At 41.0% G+C, this 14,134-nt stretch overlaps 1 protein-coding gene across 3 annotated transcripts in view; it reads right to left on the bottom strand.

The window, feature by feature from the left end:
• LOC122058296 (protein HLB1) overlaps positions 1-14,134 on the bottom strand; it is a 94,807-nt gene that overhangs the window by 40,060 nt on the left and 40,613 nt on the right. For all 3 annotated transcript variants that reach the window (XM_042620917.1, XM_042620915.1, XM_042620918.1), the window contains one exon: positions 6,365-6,448. In XM_042620917.1, the coding sequence (XP_042476851.1) occupies positions 6,365-6,448 (84 nt within the window). The remainder of the gene's footprint in view (positions 1-6,364; positions 6,449-14,134) is intronic.

Raw genomic sequence — 14,134 nt, 5'->3', positions numbered from 1 at the left:
TTAAGAATTTAAAAGACATAATAGATAATTACTTGATTAACAATCATAGTTGTCACGGCGTCATGGCGACCCAAGGCAGTGGAGGGGTGGCTAATCGATTTGGAGATGAATCGCCCGCTATGGCATTGCCATGGCGATCAAATCGCCTATGTGTTATTTTTTATTTCCCTTATTTTCTAAAGTTATTTTGTATGTTATAATATATACCCTATGACATAAAAAACGAATCAACATTAAGCAACATCAAGTCATAAAAATCAACATAGTCACACTCACATCAAGTAATAAAAAATCAACATGACTTATTGCCATTTAGAGAAATGCTCTTCTTTTATAATATTTTTTATTGGTCAAATAATTTTATTTTTAGATGAGACTTTTTGTATTAGGTATAACACAAAACTAGTTTTCCAACAAGTCTAAGATTACTTAAATCTGAGTTGTTATGACAAAGTTATGTTCCAGTCAAACTTATTTTAAAGTGTGCGAATGTTGTAAATCGCCTGAATGGAAATAATTTTATTGACATCAAAACAAAAGATTATTTTACCGAACTTTTGGTTTTTAGCAATGTTCTACTATGATAAGATTTATAAAATTTTCAGAATTGAGAAAAACCTTATCATTCGAAAGTTGAAAATCGCCCTACAACCAAAAATCTAGTTTTTGTTCTTGGACCGAGGGGTTGACTTTTTATCCTTTTGGAATTTAATTTTTAAACTATTTTTATTGGATTCAAATAGGGGGTATTTTCTTATTTATGAATAATATCTTAAGTAAATGAAATAACAAAATATAAAAACATTTACTTGGCGCCGCCTGACAACTATGTTAACAATCAACATTGATGGTTGATGAGTCACATTACATACATTTGAAAATTTGAAACGAAATAAGATAGGAATGGAGATCCTCAAGCAAAAGCACCAAAATTCATGCCCCTTAGTGTTTTTTCTTCAAAAAAGTAGAGAGGCGAGATCTTGGCAAGATTTTGAGAGATTTTGGCGAGATTTTGCGAGATTTGGCGAGATCTTGTCATTTTTACACCTCGCCTATGATCTTGTCTCGCTAATCTAAAAAAAGGAGATCTCGAATCATGCTTGCATTTTCATGCGCTCAATAAGGTTATGGAATTGGGAACATTCAAGGAGGTTGAGGAGCACCCCCTCCCCCCCCAGCATAGGAGGATAATGTGGGTTTCTATTTATGTTTGATAGCAGTCAAGAGGAAGCCCAAAAATCCCCTAACGCCCAAACACCACTCCCTAACATCTTTTTCTTCGTTTTCTTGTCACGCTTTTTTTTCCTTCAAAAGATTTTTTTTTTTAATCGGGATCCTCTCCCCATGTGCATATAACTAACTTTTGGCACTTCCGTTAGTTCTCCACGTGCAAATGTCCAAAAATCTTCTAGAACATCGACTTTGTACTTCTTGCAACTTCATCTCCAAAAAGCAACATACCGGCTCGATACTCTAAGGGAAACTGAACATGATAATGAAGAACATAGCTTTACACCCTACAGGAGTTGGAATGTAAGCATGTCATCATCCAAATTTGGAAAATGTTGACTCTAGACACTTCCATACACCAATCATGGGTAGGTCGAAGCAGAGCCTGTTTAAGGGCATTAGGTATCGCAAATACACGAACCTTACCTGCTCCTTCCTCCTTAAAACTGAATCTCCCTACAGGGTACATAGGTTGAAGCTCATCATCACTAAATCCTCCACCGCATCAGATCAACCTGCGCCTTTGATTTTATGCCTCCGGCGCTGCAAAACGAACTAATCCGCGACCGGCAAGTTTTCTGAAGTTTAACTGAATTGAATTGTTACTTAAAAAAAATGCTTGCCCAAGAAAGAAGGTCCATTTTCCCACGTAGTTCGTCGGTCAAACCAACGATTCTATTCTCAAAGTAATAGAGAGTTTTCTTTGCGCCCTGATTTACAATCAGCCTGATCATAGACCACCCTACGGTCGAGTTCGTCTCCGACCACCCTTGTAGTTTTCTTCGCTTGAGCGACTTGCACGAAAGCTGCTAATCTAGGACCACCCTCCATTTGCACTGTTTGTGATCTACAACCACCCTCCATTGCAAGATGAAAAGGAATGTGAATTATGGGCATATACAAGGCCCACTAAAAAAATGTGTTTTTTATAGCTCCGGATTGGGAAAGGGACATAACCCTACTAAGGTACATACGGTTCGGGAAAGAGATCCGATTAGGGAAAGGTGAGGAATGCTAACTTGATTATAGGTTAGCAGATATGTGATATCCAATACCTAGTCCGATATGTTCTAGTAGCTTGTTCCTGTTCGTCTATTCGGGACGGGGCAGGTAGTCCACATACATGAAGAGAAGAAGAGGTGGGTTCCTTGTATGTCGGTCGAAGAAGGCCACAAGTGGAAGCAACCGAGGCTTTGGTCATTCAGGCTAACGGCACCTTGCTGCCAGTCCGTGCTAGCTGTCATACTGGCAAAAGCAGGGTAAGCTCCTTCCGTATACCTATAGTTGTAGCCAAATTGGCGAATAAGCAAACGAAAGCAACAAGAAAGTCCTTTCGCCCCTATTTGAGTAAGTTGACCGTAAAGCACTCTATCCCGGTGGTCAAGTTGACCGTAGAGCACTGTTGCCTTAACTCTATTAGGGGTGCAATAGTGGTATTTGTATATCATTGTGTGCCAGTTTATTCTGATTGGGGGGAGCTCGACTTTGCAGAGGGATTCAAAGAAATGAAGTTTCTGTCACTCCCTATAGGAAGAAGCAAAGGTAACTAGAGCGGTGCAAAATCTATACCATTCAAACAACCCTTCGATCGTGCTATTTGATTCATTAGTGCGAAATGGCCACTGAGCTTGTTTGATGAATTGACCAAGCATTCAGTTATGGAAGAGTCACAATATTAAGAAGCAAGATCCAAGAATTCAGAAGGGGTAGGATTACTGAATGAATACAAGCTGTGGCTAATACCTGAGGCATAAAAGAAACATTTTCTAAGGGATCCCGAAACCACCAGCCACCCCACCTAATTCACGATTGTTCCTACCAAAAATCTGTACGAGGCTGAGCACCGATCCTACACAAACACAGAAGGCAGAGGCCCGGAGGTGTCCCCTAGATTAGTCCTCCGACACTCAAGTTAGAGACCGGAAGAACAGTTTTTTCCAAGAGTAATGGTGTGTGTGCCGACTTACCTTTCCTCTCCTTTTCAATTCCCTCTTATAGGGTTTAGGGAGTCCCACCCGGACGCGTTTTCCCCCTTATCCGAGTCCTACTCAGATACGCCCTCCCCCCTTTGGGGGGAAATCTTCCCTATCCGGGTCTCCTCTCCTCACGTAGTTTGAATCCTTGCAGCCTCTACCGGTTGGGCGACGCGTGTCCTTCCCTCAGATTCCACGTGTCCTTGTTTCACATTGTGACTAATTCGGGTGTATCAATGATGAGCCTACCAACTTCCTAGCAAGATGCCTACGGTTAAAAACCACCATGTCAAGATCCAAATTTGACAGTACGTGTGATAGATGGTCTTTCAGCAATGTCTTTCTCTGGTTAATGTCATTATTTAGTGTATGGTCCTTCAGGCAATAGAGTGTCTCTTTCTTCCTTATCTGTATAAGCTAGGTTATTCCTTTCGCGAAGGCTGACTACCAATGAGTGCCCATTCTAACTGGTTATAGGCTTCCTACCAAGTGAGGGGTCGATGGATGGATCTGTTTCCAGATGATGTGTCTGGGTAGTAGGTCCAAGGATGTAGGTGCAAAAGGTAGAAGTAGGCAAGCCACTACTTTTGTTAGGTACGATGAACAATGTGATATGGGAAGTGGGAAATTTCTCTGAGTCTCACTCTTGCTAGCTTTCTGTCCAGGGTGTCTCGTTCTCGGAGTGGTATCATTCTAGGTTTCACTCTCACCTTCTATCATAAGGCATGGTTCTGTCCCCCTCTTCTTCTTGAATAGAAATATAGGCCCATTGGCATGGCATGGCATGGCATGGTATAGTCAATCCAACATCCATTGTGCTCTGGTAATAAGAAATCCCAAATAGCAATACATCTTTGTCTTCGTCAGCCCCAAATCCTTTAGTTGAGTGCCGACCCACCAACATTGAAAGGATAGTGTTTCAAAAGACATTTCAAAATACAATACCTCATATTCTTTTCTTAGGCTGTGTTTGTCTCTAAACAGAGACAAACATAGGTGATTCAACATTAGGCTAAAGGGACCGTGGCTTTGAAATGCCGAGTCAGGTGTTGATCCACTTAGGCGGAGGGGACTATACTTTATACCATGCCACAAAATTGTGGAGCACCTCGGGTAAATAACGCTCCCAACACTTCAAAACTACCTCCGGGGCAAGGGAATGACCCCTATTGACCACCAACAAAGGAATAGACCAAAAAACTAGAAAGAAATGTCACTGACGGCACGGAACAAGTCGATCGGCAACTACTTGCTTCGATCCGAGAGTCACGAAGGAAATTGATACTATACAACTATAAACACTTACTTGAATGCTGAATGCTATAAGTCATCGTTAGCTCCTCCATTTGCGACCTAACTGGGAAGCTTGCATTCTACGCCACCATCAACCACATTTGGATTGAGAAAAACCTCTACAAATGGACTTCCAACTCCACTCTTATGACATGATTTGCCATCTACTTTGAGGTTGGCTCTAAGCTTCGGCTCTTGCGTCATCACCTAGTTATTGACTCCTCAAGGAACAGGCTCATTGTTGTCTCCTGGGGACTTCCCTCCTCCCCTCCCCCTCCCCCTCCCCCTCCCCCTCCCCTTTGGGTAATGAATTATTTATTCACCCCAAAAAAAAAATTGACTACAACTCAACTCCCAAGTAATGTGACCTGTTTCTAACTCTTTAAAAAAATTAATAAATAAATAAAATTACAATATTAACCCTAATTGACTTTGCATTACAGTCGATCGCCAAATAGAGGATATAACTGTTATATGATCATTGCAATGATTTATGTAAAATAACTTAATCCGATCGACCGCAAAGCAAGACGACGATTGGCTTCCCAAAAATGTAATTGCAATACTCTCGAGAAGCATTATCTGGGTCCTAGCCACTCAATCAGGCCTATTGAACGCTAGGCTTATCCAATTGACCAACTAAACATTCAGGTGACCACAAATGGTCAATGCTTTTTGCCCACTACCTATCTCAGAGGCACCTTGACCATAGTTGATCCTCAGCCTTGTCCAAATATAACGATCACAGTCCAACAGAGTCCCCGGTTGGTATGGCCAAGTCCCAATTTAGTGTGGTCATTCCATTAGCCATTCTTAGGTGACTTTTGGGCTAAACCTTAGGGTTTCTTGAAGTGTGAGAACCTTACAACTTGGATTACAGGAAATGTTCAAATATAAAACAGAGCCTAAGTGTTTGTGCCTCTGTGAAGCATCCCTTGAAGAGCGCTCACTAACACTTTTCGCTTCTGAGGCGCTTCAGCTTGTAAAGTATCTTTCGTTAATGCTTGATCTTCCATTATGCACTTTCGACACTTCATGCTTCTTTTGTCATCCGAGCTTAGAAGAACGTTCTTCTAAGGATGCAAGCTTGCAATAAACATCCTCGAGATTTACACATTGGCGCTTTGCTCAAAAACTCAATTCCGCTTGCTTGACTTGATGTTGGGAAAATGTTTCCAGATAGATGCTAAAACATCAAGAATACCAATTGACATGCTTCCGAAGAATTACTTTTTTATTATTTATGTAGAATCTTTTTAATCAAATCAAACACAAACATTTTCATCAATCAGACGCATATTAGTGATCACCAAAACATAATGCAAAATACAGTGTCCCAAACCACAAGTGAAAGTTCACCAAAGATCCCACCCGGAGCTAAATGCCAATGTGGAGTCCAAAGAGACCAAAACCAGTAGTTTAACAAACTGAAACAGATTGAATCGTTGAACCAGTTTGACTGGAACTGGGGCACCTTCACCATTCAATGATTCCCACACTAATACGGAGGGTGAAACTATGTCAAGTAGATGCTTCGATTTCATGGATTTTTGCAAACTGTGCAAACTGGCCAGTTTTAAATCTCATCTAGTAAACCATTCTGTTAATTTTACTTCCCCACTACTTAATTTACCCGTAGACATTGTTACATTTAGGGGGGGAAATATCCTCACAGAAAGTAAAAGGAAGAAATTATAGGGAAGGGGAATCTGAGAAAGAAGTAGGAGAAAGCTTACCTATGGTGCAGAAAGCAAATCCCAGGATAAATAATTTCCAGGCTTCTATCATCTTAAACCATCCACAAAACATTTAAGAACAATGCTATGAACAAGTGTATAACAAATACAGAGTTGATGTCGAGTTCAAACCTGTTTCCATAATTCTTCTGCCTCCTTAGTGCGACCACGCATTTTTGCTCGATCAGAGATCGCAATTGCCCAATTATAGAAGGCCTAAGATAAAATGACAGAATAATCCCAAGCATGCAAAATAAGATAGGTTCAGTTTTAACATTTATGGATAGAATAGAATTGATACATATAATGCCCATGTAACTATAAAAGAATTAAGAGGTGGAAGATGCAAATTCATATAAGAAAGAATCGCTAATGGTATCATTTCTAGTGTCCAGCTTTTTGCAGGTTAGCTACTTAGCTGCAGAGCTTCATGTAGCAAGTACCTAAGAGTGGTAAGTGCAGTCACACACATGTAACAAACGCATACTATCATATAGAAACTATGGAAAACCATATTTAAAATAAGGCGACCTTGCCCATTTCTCATACACCCAGGTGATAATGCAGTGTATGACTTCCAGGATATGCCCAAGTAACATATTCAATCAAAAAAACCAAAAAAAAAGTTCAAATCAACTCAGCGAGAGCCCCTTTCCCTCTTGAAAACTCTAAGCGAAGGAAAGTTCCAATCGGCTGCCAATTTGGAGCAGCCTGGCCTGCTCCCCTGCCTCTCTCCCTCTCTCTTCTTCCACCTCTCCTTCCTTACTCTGCTTCTTCATCCCCTGCTGGAGATTCATATCGGTTGGAGTCACATCTTGGCCACCAGCCCCGTAGATCACCACCCTGTTAGATCTCTATGCTCATTTGGATTCCCGCTCGCCCAGCAGCCTCCTCACCTCTGATCCCATTTTCCTGCACTTGCGCCAGTTGTCATCATGCTCCGCCTGGCTTGTTCCACAGCTGCTTGGTCACCAGCCACCCCGCATGGTCAGCAGCCGTTCGCCGCCAGCCCTGCTCGCCGCCAGCCACCCGATCTGCCTGGCTCGCTTTGCTTCCAGCTGCATGGCAAGCAGCCAAATGGCAGCCAGCTATGTCTGGCCGGCAGCCGCTTTGCCGTTGACCTTTGCAAGGCCAACGAACCTCCATCGTGGCTGTCACCTATGCTAGGCCAATCACAAGACCAGACTTGAAGACAGCCAAAGGAAGGGATCGATTTCAGCAAGGAGTCAGGGTTTTGGTCTGGGATCAATTTCTCAGATCTCACAGATCTGAGACCAGTTTCTAGAGTCCTTTTGATGGTTGATTCAGGCCCTCAAAAGAGACACTGGACCAGGTCTGGGAGGCCTTTGGAGGCCTGCTGAAGCTGCTGCAAAGTTTCTCCAATTCGAGCCCTTGAAACCCTAGTGTCAGGGTTTTCTCTACTGCCTGTTGCTGCCCATAGACGGACCTGCTGTTCACCATATTTGGAGGACTTTTTGTGGCTGTTACACCCTCCTTTGACCAGGCTTGAGGCTCTGTTGAACCTCGGTTAGTGAATACCCATCTCTCTCTCTCATTTCAGCCCTACTATGTACTATCCTGAACTTGTGCATACTCTGTGGTTCCCTATTCTGTGGTTCAGATCTGACTATTGTGTTGGAGTGATTGTTTTCTTGGGGTTGTTACCTAGTGTAAACCACCTTACACAGGGTTTAAAGTATCGGTCCATATCGTACGGTATCGGCCTTACCGATACGATACGGACCAATATGATACATGGAATTTTTAAAACCCTTTTGTATCGATACGTATCTTACGATACATACCGATATGAACTGATATACCACCGATATGATACGATACGCACCGATACGATACGATACTCTATTGAAAATTCAAAATCGAAGTGAAATGTACGTTTCGATATGTATCGGTACGTATAGGTGTGTATCGGTTTGTATCGACCGATACACACCGATACGGTCATAAAATGGTCATAGGTAATTTTTCAGAAAAAACACAATTTTTTGAGGTGTTTTTGTTCCAAAGTTGCTGTCAACGATTTTTCTCTCTAACTAAAGTGGAAATTAAGGTTGGGAATAAGGATTTTACATTTATGGGACAACTACAAACCTTGGATTCTTATTACAATACTCTCAATTTATCGTTTATGCATAATACATGTTATATATAGTTTTTTTTTAACTATTTTTTTATGCAAAAGTGTATAAAAAAGTGTTTCTTATCCATTTATGTGCGTATCTTTAGCATATCTTAGCATATCTCCGATACGATACGATACCCTCCGATACGTATCTTAATTTTGACCGACCGATACGGCGACCGATACCGATACTTTAATCCTTGGGTCCTTACATCACCGTGGCTAGTTCAATTGGGTTCCCTGCTCTTATGGTAGCCCTGTACTGCATCAACATTGTTTCCGTATTTTAACCAAAAAGGGAAACCATCACAAACACACGAAGCAATAGTTGCTGCACACCCCACATGTTTTCCTTAAAGATTCAAACAAAAATTGAAGAAGCTACATTTCTCTGATTAGATATTTAGATGTAATATATTATTATATTACCTTGTAAAAGAATTAGTTCACAAACTAACCAGTGTCTAAGGTTGCGGCATTGTGCAAAAGAGGAAGAAGAAGAAGAAAGAAGGAAGAGAAGACGATGGGAGAAAATAGACCAGATGGAGTGGTAGAAAAGAAGTGTATCCCACCAGCTATAGTCAACTTCATTTATTACAAAATATAATTAGGAAATTACAAGAAACCCTTGCTTCCATGTATTTACACACACAACAACAAACTTAGCATTATCCCAACTTAATGGGGTTGGCTACATGGATCCAAACAAAACAAAATTGAAAAAGTCCAAACAAGAGTGGAGGAGGGGAGAGATGGGAAGATGAGAGATGAGAAAAGAAATTTGAGAGTAAGAGGAAAGAAGAACAGCCCAGAAGTTGGGAGAATCTCAGCTAAATGGGGTCGGCTACATGTATCCTTGCTCTCCAAAAGGTTCTATCCAAGGTCATAGTAGGGACAAGACCAAGGTTATGCATGTCACTCCTCACCACTTCGTCTATGGTCATTTTAGGCCTGCCCCTAGCTCTTTTGGCTCCTTCAATCTGTATCCAATCACTCCTCCTTATTGGGGCATCCTCAGCCCGCCTTTGGACATGGCCATACCACCTCAAACAACTTTCACGGAGCTTGTCATTAATCGGAGCCACTCCCAAAACAGCTCTAACATGCTCATTACTTACTTTAACCTTCCTAGTTTACCACAGATCCATCTTAACATCCTCATCTCAGCTACACAGTTTCTCAATATGACTTCTTAACTGCCCAAAATTCCGCCCCATACATCATAGTTGGACGCACAACAGTCCTATAGAATTTTCCCTTGAGCTTTAGAGGGATACGCCGATCACATACGACTCCGGATGCACCTCTACACTTCATCCATCCCACTTTAATTCTCCATGTGATATCCTCTATGTCACCTTCTTTTTTTATGGTAGACCCTAAATATCTAAAGCAGACACTTTGAGGAATATTCGTCTCCTTAATTTCTACCATATCATTATCCATCATGTGGCTAAAGTTACATATGGCATACTCCGTCTTTGATCTACTAATCTTAAAACCTCTTGTTTCCAATTTTGATCTCCAAAGCTCCAACTTAGTGTTGATCCCCGCATTTGTCTCATCCACTAAAACAATGTCATCTGTGAAGAGCATACACCAGGGGACATCATCTAAAATGCTATAAAGATTGATTGGACCTTGCCGTTTTTCCTAGGCAAGCTTCAATAATTTTCTCCCACAGTTTCATAGGATGACTTATTAGTTTTATGCTTTTATAGTTATTGCAGCTCAGAATATCTCATTTATTTTTGTATACTAGAACAGTAACGCATCTCCTCCAATCATTTGGCATCTTCCTTGTGTTTATAATCTTGTTGAACAGCTCTGTCAACCAGGTAATGCCACATATTCCCAAGGTTTTCCACATTTCTATTGGGATCTCATCTGCGCCTGATGTCATGCCTGTTTTCATCTTTCTTAAGGCTTTTTTTACTTCCACCATGCTAACCTTTCATACATATCTATGTCATGTGGGGTTTTGTTGAGCAAAACCATCTTCCGGGTCATTTTTACTTGCACTATCTCCATTTAGTAGGGCACTAATATACTCATCCCATCTTTTCACAATGACCTCATCCCTTACCAACACTCTTTCGTCATCATCTTTGATACATCTCGCCTGTTCGAAATCCTTTTCCTTTCTCTCATCTTAGCTATCTTATATATAGCTTTTTCCCCTTCTTTTGTATTTAGGTTAGTATAAAGATCATCATATTTCTTCATCCTAGTTATCCCCACAATCTTCCTTTCTTCGTTTCGGGCATCATAATATCTCTTCTCATCTTCAGCATCTTTAGTTCTGTGCTATGTCTTAAAAATTAAAAAAAAATTAAAAAAAAAAAAAAAAAAAAATATCTTGGTCTCAATCGCTGCTTGGACCTCCTCATCCCACCATCATGTCTCTCTAGGGCTCTGGCGGCTACCCTTTGCTTCCCCTAGCACTTCTTTAGCAACCCTCTTAATACGGGTCATCATCTCAATCCACATCTCATTGGTGTCTCCCTCAATGTCCCACTTTCCTTGTTTGATCACATTATCAGTAAATGTATTTAGGGTCTCACCTTTTAATCTCCAGCACCTTATCCTAGGGTACATAGATTCCCTCCTCCCATACTTATGTGCACTGAGACATATATCCAGTACATAAGCCCTTAAAGGACAAGAATATCACAGATATACATATACCCTTATGGTTCATAACTTGTACTCTTAAAAAATAGAATAATAGATAGCTAACAATACATGGATGACAAGAATTATCCAAACAAATGGATGAACTAGGAAACCTTATTTTCTTAAATGTTATCTATTTCCTTGTATTGGCATAAGTTTATGAAAGGATGTACATAAATGTATTCCAACACTTATGCGGCCACCTTTTGTGAAAGTTAAGAACAAAAGACCCTCTATGTTAGGTCTTTTACTTTATTCTAAGATTCCAAGCATCACTTCAAGTGAAACAATACTATTATAGAAGAACAACCCGGATATCCTAATAAGCCAAAAGAAATTTTTTTTCAATCAAAGCTTTAAAACAAGAGGTAGGGCAGGGAAGCATGTAGATAAGTAACCAGTTATCCTAATAAGCCAAAAGAATTTTTTTTTTTAATCAAAGCTTTAAAAGAAGAGGTAGGGCAGGGGAAGCATGTAGATAAGGATTTGACATGTTACAGTCACACATCATTGATACAACTCAACTCATTGCAAAGCAACATAGACGCATTTAAATTAAATGGGATCAGTGACACAAATCATATTTCACCTTTCATATCTATTTAAAGCCATGCTTGTTACCCAAATGTTTGTAGATTTTCTCACTACTTCTTGCCAGGTCAATTTCAGCCTAACTCTTGTCCCTTTTTTTCTTTTTTCTTTTTTCTGAATAAATAATTCATTACCAAGGGAAAGAAACTATACAAGGGGGGAGGCAAAGCTAGCTAGGAGAGGGGACAAGCCCAAGGGGAGGGGGAAAGAAACAGCACAAATCAAAGATGGATCACAACTAGTACAAGAGGAGATGAGGGAGCGCCCTCAAAGGGGGAGCAGGAGAAAGACAACTAGGAGGAAGACCACTAGAGACAACAATGAGCCTATTCCTTGAGGAATCCTTAACACTACAGTGGGGGAGGGAAGCAAGTTTGGAGCTAACATCGAAGTAGATGGCATTCCAAATCTTGTCGAATGGCCTAGAATTGGCTGTCCATCTACGAAGATTTCGCTCCGTCCAAATGTGGTTGATGGAAGCAAAGAAGGCAAGCTTACCGACCATATCGCAAATGGAAGAACCACCAAAAGTCATATCAACCCAAATCCATTGATAAGAGGAAGAGTTCATCTGGAAGCCGGCTAGCAGCTTTTAAGAACCTTTTTCCAGATAGTAGAGGAGAAAGGGCAAGAGAAGAAGAGATGATTAATATCTTTGGTGTCGTTCCAGCAAAGACAATAGGAAGGGAGGACATTAAGGTGACAATGAAGCTATGATGGGGAATATGTCCTTTAAACCAAACAATCTTGTTCCAGGGAATAAGGTGACCTTTGAATCTAACGAAATCCCATGCAGAGGCAGTGGAGAACTTGCCAGAGGGCGAGGGAAGCCAAAGAATTTTATCATCAATACCGTGGTGCCCAGATGTTGGCTAAAACCCTAGTCCATTTAAGTACCCTACTCGTCACGCACTCCTAAATCATGTTGATCATTTTTTCTTCCATCATTTTTAATTTTATCTTCTCTAGTTTTGCTACTCATCCATCCAACATCCTCATCTTAGCTTGGCTTATTTTGTTTATTTATTGTTTCTTTGTCACCCAAAATTCAGATCCATATAGCAATAATGGTTTCATAACTATCCTACAAAATAACTTGACATCAAGGGAACTCTTCCACTTTTAGGAACATTTCTGAAAGAGTCAAAGATTGTCAAGGGAAGCTTGACATCATCCAAGGTAGAATTCAGCATGATCTCTCCATTGTCTCTCTCACTGAGGAGGAAAAAGCTATCACCACAGAGCTTTCCTCTCTTTTTGCTCAAGAAGAAAGCTTCCTCCATCAGAAATCTAGAATCAAATGGCTTGAGCTTGGAACTCCAACTCCGTTTTTTTCCACTGATCTCTCAAATCCCGAAACAATTCCAATTCCATTCCCAATCTCATCTCCTCCTCTGGAATTGATCTAACCTCCCCTTCTCAGATTAAATCTGAAGCCGTTTCCTATTTTGATAACCTCTTTCAGCCATCCACCCTCTCCCCCCTCCCTCCTAACCTCCAGAATAAATTCGTTCTTGTTCACCTTATCCCTTCCCTCCTTGCCATCCCTTCGAATGATGAGATTCTGGCTGTCATCCTCTCCCATATATCCAACAAAGCCCCGGGCCCTGATGGGTTTAACATGGGATACTTTTCCTCCTACTAGCATATCATTCGGGATGACCTAATCTTTGCCATCAAAAGCTTCTTCCTCAATCCCTCCCAAATCTCTAGTATCAATCACAATTTCTTTGCATCATATTAAAGAAAGATGGTGCTAACTCGATGGGGGACTTCAAACCTGTCTCTCTGTAACATTCTCTATAAATTCATAGCCAAAATCCTTGCTAACCAGATTCAGGTTGTCATTGATTCTCTGGTCAGTCCCAATCAATCGGCCTTCATTGCCAGCCGTAGCATTGCAGATAATATCATCCTTTGTCATAAAATTGTCAGGGGCTTTGATCGTAAATCTCACTCTCCCACGGCCCTTCTCAAGATTGATATCCATAAGCCTTCAATTCCATCCACTGGGAATTCATTTCTAATGTCCTCCTTCAGACGTCCTTCCCCCCCTCCTTCGTCTACTGGATCCACTCATGTATCTCCACTCCTCGCTTTTCCATCCTCATCAATGGCAACCCTGCTGGTTACTTCTCTTCTATTGTTGGTATCAGGAAAGATTGTCCCCTTTCCCCTTTCCTCTTTTCTCTTTCCTTGAAATCCTCTCTCATTCCATCCAATCTTCCAATGACCTCCATCTTATTTCTCCCATTCCCAAATGCAAAGCTCTCATGCTCACTCACCTTGCTTTTGCTGATGATCTTATGATATTCTCCAAGGCTAACCCCCGCTCCATCTCCTCCATTATGTCCTCCCTCTATCTCTTTGAATCCCTCTCGGGCCTTTGCATCAATCTCCTCAAATCTAACATCTTCCTCTCGAGTGTCTCTGAGGATCGTTGATCCCAGCTCCTTACCATCTCGGGATTCTCCCTAGGTACTCTTCAGGTC

Source organism: Macadamia integrifolia, chromosome 12 (genome assembly GCF_013358625.1).
Source record: "Macadamia integrifolia cultivar HAES 741 chromosome 12, SCU_Mint_v3, whole genome shotgun sequence".
Taxonomy (NCBI): domain Eukaryota; kingdom Viridiplantae; phylum Streptophyta; class Magnoliopsida; order Proteales; family Proteaceae; genus Macadamia; species Macadamia integrifolia.
This window is presented reverse-complemented; position numbering and strand designations above follow the sequence as displayed.